General features: G+C 39.4%; 1 protein-coding gene across 1 annotated transcript; it reads right to left on the bottom strand.

Moving 5' to 3' along the window:
- Positions 1 to 486: 486 nt before the first annotated feature.
- On the bottom strand, positions 487 to 8392 carry dhodh (dihydroorotate dehydrogenase). Its single transcript, XM_085455517.1, has 9 exons — positions 8294 to 8392; positions 7573 to 7785; positions 7291 to 7490; positions 4918 to 5000; positions 4400 to 4587; positions 3288 to 3401; positions 2785 to 2938; positions 2548 to 2707; positions 487 to 1601 (listed from the first exon to the last, which is right to left on the bottom strand). The coding sequence occupies exons 1-9, from the start codon at positions 8357 to 8359 to the stop codon at positions 1541 to 1543; spliced, it is 1239 nt and encodes a 412-aa protein (XP_085311643.1). The 5' UTR covers positions 8360 to 8392; the 3' UTR covers positions 487 to 1540.
- Positions 8393 to 10044: the final 1652 nt, after the last annotated feature.

Here is a 10044-nt window from a genome sequence, read left to right as displayed (position 1 = left end):
ATAATAACTATAAAAGCAGCAGCCGACACCAATGGGAGGCCATGATGCAACACCGCTAATAGAACAGAGAGGAGTGGGAGTCCAGCTGAGAGGAGCATGACTTAAGGGCTTCATGCGTTGCTGTCAAGAACACAGAAAACTCAGAGTCCTTTCATGTCTGAAACTACTTCAATCACAAGAAACACTTCATGTATGGATCTATAATAGAACATATATGCACAGTTCCTCCTAGAGTGAACCTTTTATGTTGTTGCTGCACCTTCATTTTTTTCTACTCCACATGAATTATTCCATTATTAAGACCTTTATATCTCCACATTTATATAAAACATGCCAAAACAATTTATTAAGTCAGTTCCAATCCCCATCACTCTCTCACACACACACACACACACACACACACACACACACACACACACACACACACACACACACACACACACACACACACACACACACACACACACACACACACACACAGCAAAATGTAGTGATGTATTTAATCTACTTGAAGGCTAAAGGCAGGCTGTTAAAGGAAACTGAAAGATGTTTATTCTTTGAGGAGCATCACAGCACTGAAAACAGATTCTAAGATGACGTAAAACTTCATTTTTGTTAGCATGAGAAGTCAACACATTCAGCTTATTGAATCCTCTGGATAGTGATAAACATGGGCTTTCAGTAGTGGTTACCTTTCAGAACACAAGTTGGGTTTTGATCTTTGAAGTGAAAAAGGTACGTTTTACACACTGAATCAGAAATAAGTCTAGAATCTTTCTAATGCGTCACCTGCAAACGTTTCAAAGCACATATTCAGAATACACCAGAACAAAACAAGCGCTCTGAAAATTTATCAGCCCAGCAATTCCTGAATACTGGCCTTTGTGGCTCATTGGTTACTGAATATTTTAGTTTTGCACTTAGAAGTAAAAGCACGACATTCTCTGAGCAGGGAAATGAATAACAAAACTATCCGTTTTACTTGGTGCATGTTGTCAGGTTCAGGGCATTCTTCTTTGTAACTTGAAGCTCCACCATGAAACAGTTCAAGTCCTTCAAGGATGCTCCTGTGATGTTTCAGAGCAAAATAAATGACTTGATGGTATCTGAGCCTTTAAAGTCTTTGATTTTATTTTCACACAATACCATTACAAATATGTTTCAAGGTCATATACTCTGCATCACAAACAATGATTTTCTTCACACTGAAGAAAAGTTTGCATCATTAAAAATCAGTTGTGGGGCTTGAAAGGTTTAGGCCTGCATATGAGAAACACCAACTGCTGTTACACTGTAACAAAGTCTGAATGTCTGAAATCAAGGTACAGATCTCAGGTTCTTAATACTTACGACAACATAAAACACTGATCATTACTCACTTACTGGTTTTTACTGTGATTTCAGACCATAATGTGTACTCCACCCTGGAAATTAAGATGGACGGATAATAAATACTCCGGATTCACCCCAGTTCAGGAGCCACGGCTGGCTACGTTAGCAATCCCCCATCTCCCGATGTGGGCTCTGCTTAGGAGTCGACTCATCTGCTCTGCCTGTGATCAGCTCCAACTGCCTCGGACACACTGCTGAAACCCTGATCTCTGTGGAAGCAGACACAGCAGCGTAGGTTATAAGTATTTGTCCTGAGAAGCAAAAGGACCGGAATAAACTGATGGAAGCCTGTGCTCCAAATTTGTATCCCGTAATAACATAAGATTTTAGGCACAGCTGTTTCATGCCTTGCTGAGGTGTGCCAACAAAGGTACTGATAAAACTGAGGAGTGATACAGTCTGGTTAAATGGTTGCTGTATGCATGTACAAAAGTTCTTCTGAAAATGCAATGAAAGGGAAGTTTTTGGGGGCTGGTGATTGCTGCTGTCTCAGACTTTAAACAATCATATATAAATAAGGATCCTCCGACCTAGCAGCTAAATATCGGTATATCACATCAGCCTGGCTACATAGTAGAGTAGTTAGTGGGCAAAAAAAGATGTCATCTACTGGCTGCTGTATGTCTGTTATCATGTTAACACACCTTTACACTGGCTTTAAAAAAGGGGGGGGATGAAGAGGTTTTAAAACACACAGGGAGGAGTGAACGATAAAGTATCGCCAAACTCTTATTTCAACATGGATATTGGCTAAAGAGTTTAAACCTTTAGCAAAACTTATAGTATGAATACAATCTTCATTGGTGTTAATACAGAACACACAAGTTTGTGTTTCTTCATACTACAACCATTCCTGGAGCTTTAACATCTTCAGATTTTTTATTTTTCCTTCTATGTTCACCTTCAAACTAAGTGAAGTTGTACTTGAAGCCTCTATTCTGTTTCTACAAGCTTGCATATCAGCCCAGACAGTCACAATTCTTGTGTCCCTACACTAAAATTAAAATTTATAAACAGTAGGAACAACATCCAATAGTTCTAAGAAAAATGTGTCCTAAACAAGAACAACTCTTAAAATAAACTATTAAAAACACCAGAAAAATTCTTAAACCTTTCACTTGAGAACTCGGCCTTAATGGTTATTTTCATACTCACTTAAGAAGCTGTTCCAGTTCTCGCTTTATCTTTATCACTACAGGTGGACCCTGATAGGTCAAAGCAGTGTAGAGCTGAACCAATGATGCACCAGCACGGATCTTATCCATTGCATCCTGCCCACTAGCAACACCGCCAATCCCAATAATTGGTATTTTACCTACAATAATAACAACATACAGGAAATTTACTTTATATGCACAGTCGATACTGAGGGAGATGGACATAACTCCGTACCTTTGGTGAGGTTGTACATCTCTCTGACAGTTGTAGTAGAGAGGTCTCTGAGAGGTTCTCCACTCAGCCCTCCAACCTCAGACTTATTTGGGTCCTGAAGTGTCTCTGGCCTTGACACAGTGGTGTTAGACACCATTAAACCATCCACTCCCAGCTGGAAACACAGAGCATAAGCGGAGATAGAAAGTAGGTGTCACAGGTGGCGGCACCTACAGCAGCAGAACTGATGTATGTATGCGAGTGACCTCTGATGTGAAATACTCAGTGACAAAGAAAGAGACAAAGTGTGATTCGCTTTCTGTTCCGTCCTCAATGTCACATCTACTAAAGTGCAACTCCTCACCGCTCCAATGAGCACAAAAACCTACTGAAGTAGTGACAAGGTTACCCGAGCACAGAGGAGGAAGGGAGCCATGTGAAGCTTTACGCAGAGTTAAGGCTGTTTTTTTTTTTTAGTTTTTAGATAAAGCATGTTTTACTTTAGACATAACAATGATTCCCACCTCAGTGACGACATCAGCAATGTCTTGTTTGTCTTGGGCAGTTAGGTCAGGAGCAATCTTCACCAGGACGGGAGGTTTACGCTGTTCCTGCAGGGCATCACGTTCTTTCTGCACCTGAGCAGATAGTGCAAGTGATGAGGTAGAGAGACTAGTTAGAAAGATGGTTTACTGTGGCATAAGATCTAAAGCCTTGGAAATAGGAAGGGCTAAAAATACAGCCTATGGTTCAAGAACTGATGTACAGAAAAGAGACTTTGGAGCTACAGATTTTATTACATTGAATACCTAACATATACCCATCAAATCCACTTGAATGCCTTTCTAATTATTTTCAGTCAACCTAACGGGGAGTTTATAAAAATGCCTTTTTTTAAATTCCATTCTTACCCATCACTACCCAATCTGAACCAGTGAAGCCAATGAGTACTCAAATTGGTGCTGATGGGGCATGAAGCTTTTATCACAGATGTCGCAGTTCTGTGACATTCATTAACCCTGTCCTTGACTTATTTTCCCCTTTTGCTGCAAGGGAAAACAACATTTGCTTCTCACTGGAGGGGTGTGGGTGGAGGAGGGTGGTGGTGGGTGTGGGGGGGAAATACTACAGCTGGGGAAGCTGTAGAAGTTAAAGCAAAACCAACACGGGAGAAATACTATCGATTATACAAATATCAGCTGAACAAATCACTGTTGAAACCATTTTTCAGTACACAAAGGCAAAATTAGCACATGGCTACAGGTCAGATTCAAAGCATTGTGTTCAAGTTACAAAAAACTACAAACTGTTACGTCAAAAGAGCAGCACATATGACCTAGTGGCATCTAGCAGTGAGGTTGTGGATTATAACTTCAGCCTTGAATAGCATCCTCATCGTCACTTTTCAAGAGTGTAGTCTACAGGTTAGTAAAGATAGACAGGTTATGTTGAAGAATAGAGGTGATCATACCAAATTATCAACTTCAGGCTTGTTAGAACTGCTTCTTACAAATGTTATTGTCTTATAAACTGTATTACATGGCATGCGTCCATTAATCACTGCACCAATATGCCGGTGAGGATTTGTTTGTGCTTCTCAGTGTTTGCAATTCAATTATCACTTCTGTAGTCCTACTGTGTGCAGAAGCTGGCGAAGCTCAGCCTTGCCCTGTAGATCCCGGAGACCTGGTGTATTAGGGCTGCTAACGTTGACCACCAGGTAGTCGGCCAGCGGGCCCAGCACTTTCACGCCCTCCAGATAATCTGTCCCCGCATCCTGTGACAGCTTGTTCTTCCCCAGGTTGATGCCGAGGGGAAGGCCAGCTATAAACAAACATGCACACACACACAAACAGGAAAGTTCAGAAAACACAGACACAGGTTGCATCATCAGGCACATGACTCAACTGGGGCACAAGCTGCTGACGTGCTAAATGAGATTTAAGTAAGTATGCAGGCGTGATTAAAATACAAGATGAGGAAAGGTCAAGATCATTAAAAACATATTTAACCTTATACATAATTTAATGCTGACATCCCACATCTCAAGCCACCAAAAAAACAAAAGTATGTAAGATCTAAATGAAAGTGAACTATGTAATCTCTGGTGCCACATTTACAGTACTTCAGAGAATACAAAGAGAATCTGCTAACCTTTACTTCGCCCTTGCTGCGTTTCTTCTCTGGCCTTCAGCCTCGTGTGTACTTCTGCCAGACCACAGCTGTTGAATCCATATCTACACACAGAGGGGGTAAAAAAAACCCTGTTAAAACATTGGCTTAAACTCTATGCACGTACCAACAGACAAACTGAAGCTTAACCCTCTCAGGCCCAAATTAAGTTTTTTGTTGCTAATGCACAACCAAGTCCTGCAGTGGTACTTCTGAGTAAAAGAAACTCATAAAATATGTATGTGGGGTAATCAGGTTGTCAGTTCTTAACTGTTGCAAATCTGCAACGTCTGCCTGGAGAGGGTTAAAATCATGTCTGTCCACACACACACACACGCACGCACGCACGCACGCACGCACACACACACACACACACACACACACACACCCTGTTTAGTAAAGAATGTAATTAACTGACCAAATGTCACATACAGTCAAAAAACTATAGGTTTGTTATGGCACGTAATTTTGTACAAGACATGATAATGTGACAGTCAAGCTGACCTTTGACATTTCGACATCATATTAAACATCTTTGAAATCATGAGTGCATGAAATCTCTACCTATGTAAGAAAAACCTATAATCATCTCAGAAACATGTAATTTAATGCAAAAAAATCCAGTGATGAATTACTAATGCTTGTTTGTTGTATATGCTCAGACCTGCAAACATCCAGTGCAAGTATCAGTATAACTAATATCTGGCTTACTTTTTGACATCATTCTACCTTTCTAGTATTTTCTACAAGCAAACATCCTCTGCTTCCGGATTAGGCTGGCAAATGCACTAAAGCAGCGGTCCTCAACCCCTGGGCCTCGGACCGGTACCGGTCAGTGAGTCGTTTGGCACCGGGCCGCGAGAGTTGAGGCTCAGGTGTGAAATGCATGGTTTTCAGGGTTTTTATCGGTTTTCAGCATTATTTTGTTATCGTTTTTATCATTAACTCGGTTTTCCTTGGTCTTTTCACATGTGTTATGAATAAATCTTCTTTTTTTCGGTACTGGTACTAGTTTTATTTTGTTGTATTTATCCGAGACACCTTAAAGGCCGGTCCGTGAAAATATTGTCGGGCATAAACTGGTCTGTGGCGCAAAAAAGGTTGGGGACCGCTGCACTAAAGGATATGAACAGCAGATGTGGCAAAAGTACAGACTTTCTTCGCTTAATTCATTCAGTGAATTAATGTAAGTATCCTCATTGTAAATGCAATTTAATCTCTGCTATGTAACCTAAATGTGAGCATGAGCACCACTGTGGCCCAGTCCAACACAGACCTTTAATTCACCAAATTACTGCAAAACACATCAAATACAGATCCAATATGTGATTCAAATTACACATAAGCTGTAAGTTGTCTGAAAAATAAATACTCAAGTACAGTACAGGTACCTGAAAATTCTACTTAAGTATTTGCACTTTGTTACTTCCCACCTCTGATGTCAGTGTGATGTGCATTTACATAAGAGTTCGACAGGTTACTTACAAGCCAGTGATATTATTTATATTGGCGCTGAGTGTCCTATACTTGCTGCTGTATCGTCCTGAATGACAGGTGTCACTACACAGACAAAACCTCAGCATCAGCACTAATGTAAGTCAAAAAAGCAGAGAAAAGATTTTCTCTTTCCTAGCTGTTGCATCATTGCCCTCTGAATAATTTGGGAAACTCACTGACATGACGGTAAAAACCAACATGAGCATACACTCGTGTCTTCGACATGGCTGTGGTGAGGTACACGACTGGCCAAAAACAGCATCAAAAACACAACACCTGTTGTCGTCATCATTGTCGTAAGCGCACGCCAAAAGTGACGTCACACACCAACACTGATGCTGCGGTTTTGGACAATTTACGACACCTACCATTCAGGAGAATACTGCCCACAACCTCAGTGGCAGTGTTGTCTGTGTTTAAACAGTTGCAAATGATCTCTCATATCGCTCATGAACGACATGTTGTCATTTCGAACAACAAAGGACATTTCTGTCACAAGATAAAAGCTGCAATCAGTGCTCGGCAAAGAGATTTAATATATTCTTTATTTATTAAGTCTCACTGAGATTTAAAATCTCTTTTTCAAGAGCAATCCAGCCAAAAGGGCATCAGGAATGACAACAAATAGAACTTAACAAACTTAACAGTTCTACAAAGATGTTCATCCAAAAAATTGTAAAACTCCTTCATAAATCCTGTCGATTACAGACTATTTACAACTAAAGATAAGGTTATTAGACATAAAACACACACAGAACCATGAGCCATCACTTTTTACTTTCAGCTAAGTATGTCAACCTAAAGACATAAAACAGGCCTTTTAAAGCACCAACTGTGGTGCAGCACTTCCAACCTCACCTGTTGATTATTGCATTATCTGCAGTGAGGCGAAACACGCGTGGCTTCGGGTTCCCCTCCTGAGGTTTGGGAGTAACTGTCCCCACCTCAACAAAGCCAAAGCCCAGTTTGTACAAGCCATCAACGGCTTCTCCGTGCTTGTCGAAGCCGGCCGCAATCCCAATCGGGTTTTTGAACTTTAACCCAAGGACGTTGACTTCCTGCAGACAAACAGAACAAACCCTTAGAGAAGTCCAGAAGCGCATGCAACCCACTGAGGAGACAGCCCTGTGACATGCTTACCAATGACGCAGGGTCCTGGTAACGGTTCAGAGGTACCAGACCCAAACCTATCATCTTCACTGCCAGCACATGGGCTGTCTCAGGCCCCACAATCCTCTGCAGCAGGGGCATTAGCTGGTTGGCATAGAAACGCTCATCTCCAGTCACAGTGAGGTAGGAAGCGAACAGGAGGCTACCTGAGCTGATGACCTTCACGGCTTCTTTTAACTTTTTCTGTTGAACGGTGATAAACATCATGTGACCAGACTGCTAAGAGTTCAATACGACTACTCACTCTGTTTACAATGACACAATCTGGGGTTGAATAAACAGACACAATACAAATAAAAGTATGTGTGGTATCAAACACATACCTCACTCATGTGTGTTTTAATACGAAAATGCATTTCAAATGGACAAAAAATAAAGTATTATTAGTAAAAAAAATAAATAAAAAAAAAATTAGTTTTATTTTTTGAGGTCAGGTTTGGTCCCTGTCAGTAGTAGATGCAAGATACGCATTAAAAAACTTAAACAGCAGACTTTGTTCAGCTTTCTTAGAGTAAATGCAATTAAACCCAATAACAACTCATTCATTGCATGCAGAAGAGACGACCTGGAGTGTTTTACAGTAATATTACTTTCAGGCAGAGAAAACGAGCTAGCAAACAGGAGCACAAGTATCGCTGCGACGCTGAAACCCTGCCAGACAAACTCTGTTGTCCACGGTCTCTGACGTTACCTTCAATCCCGCCATAGACGCAGTTTTGCCTTCGCAATAAAGGGCATTGAATGTATTTCCTAACATGTTACACAAACCCACGCGGTGTTAACTTCCGGCACATCATCTCGCGATATTTCAATCATGGGCGGGCGGACAGTGACATTCTCAGATACCACGGGTGATTAAAGTTGACGTGCATTACACTACATTACGTGTGTATTAGATTTAATACAGGTTTTTTTTGGTAATTATTTTTTTAATAGCCTCTATTTTTTATTCAGTCTAGTGTCAGTTGGTTTCCAGAGTGGATTTTCTCATTTCAGTTTAGTTTTTATTGTTGTGAAAAAGTTTAGTATTATTTTTTTAATCTTATTTAATTTTTATGCTTTATTATTGTATGGAGAGCATATGTTGGGGACAAGACTTAGGAAAAGCAGTACAATAAAAACACAGAATTTCTTGAAAGTAGTTCAAGTCTGTTGTACACAAAGTCTTAATAAACATGTTCATCTAAGCCTCATTAGGTGTACTGTAATAAAATTAATACCAGACTAACATGAAATAAAACGCAGGATATTTCCTCATTTTAATTTAATTTAATTGAATTTTAGTTTTCCAAATTCATCAAACTCTTTTGATTTTATATATTTTTTTCAAAAGTCAAATTTTTATTTTTATTTAATTAAGTAATTTTTTTAGTTTAGTATTAGTTAACTATAATGCCTTAGACAGGGAATAGGCAGGGAATTTAAGAAGAGAGACCTGATTAAGTATTAACCTCTTAACCCCTAGTGTATCATATTTGATACATACAGTTTTTGTCAGACTTCTACACCATCAGTGTGATTTTTTTTCCACTGAAAAAAACACAAAAAATTGCACAAAGTCCTCAGGAACTTCTACAGATGTACACTGTTCAGGAAAGCATGTGGTAAAAAACTGCACAGTACATCACTTTACAGTAGCAGGGTTGTTAAGACAATACTCACCCACAACACAGCCTGTTCACACATTTGCCCTCAGGTAAACTGTACAGAAGGCTGAAATGAATGATTAAAAGACTCTCACTTCTATCCACAGGCCATCAGACTCCTGAATATGTCAGCACAACCCTCTCCCACCCCATCACTACTGTTCACTGCTACTGTAATTATTATATTCTGCTGTTGCTGGGACAGATATATTTCCAGACTAGCTCAAGGCATTTCTTTAAACTCATTTAATTTTTTTTGCATATTTATTACTTATAAGCATAAGTAATAAATTATTTAATAGTAATAAATAATAATAAATCATTAATTAATTAATCATTATCATAAGTAATAAATCATTTTCCTTTGTAAATTTCTTGGATCTTTATTGTTATTTTATTAGAATGCTATAATTGTTTTGTGTGAAGGGAGACTGACAAAATAAGAATTTCACTGTACATTGTAAACCATTGTGTTTATCTCCACTGTGCATATGAGAATGAAACTTCATAACTTCTGGTAACAACAGGGTAATACTGAACAACAGTAGACTACAGGGATCATAACAATGGACAGCTAAAGCAAAAAGAAGACAAAGAAAGAAAAGAAAATGCAAACGACTAATAAGAAGATGCTTCTCACAAAAAGTCAACACGAAGACAGGCAAGCGTTGATTCAAGAATTATTTTGGGGGAAAAATGTCATTGTAATGGAATAAAGTGTTTTTACTGTTAACTGCAAATCAAACAATGGAATTGTCCTTACTCTTAGAAGGTCAGCCTGACTGGCCTTTAATGA

Source organism: Copadichromis virginalis, linkage group LG1 (genome assembly GCF_057382275.1).
Source record: "Copadichromis virginalis isolate Kocher_CV1m ecotype Utaka linkage group LG1, C_Virginalis_male_GT1.1, whole genome shotgun sequence".
NCBI classification, from domain to species: Eukaryota; Metazoa; Chordata; class Actinopteri; order Cichliformes; family Cichlidae; genus Copadichromis; species Copadichromis virginalis.
The sequence above is the reverse complement of the archived record's forward strand: the minus strand, read 5'-3'. Positions and strand labels throughout refer to the sequence as shown.

Bases quoted from the DNA above. Each gene is read 5' to 3' on its own strand.
- dhodh (XM_085455517.1), bottom strand. From the start codon at position 8,359: ATGTTAGGAAATACATTCAATGCCCTTTATTGCGAAGGCAAAACTGCG. The intron at 7,786-8,293 runs GTAACGTCAGAG...ACCGTTCAACAG, and splicing joins CGTCTATGGCGGGATTGAAG to AAAAAGTTAAAAGAAGCCGT. The intron at 2,939-3,287 runs GTGGGAATCATT...CTGTGTTTCCAG, and splicing joins TTGCTGATGTCGTCACTGAG to CTGGGAGTGGATGGTTTAAT.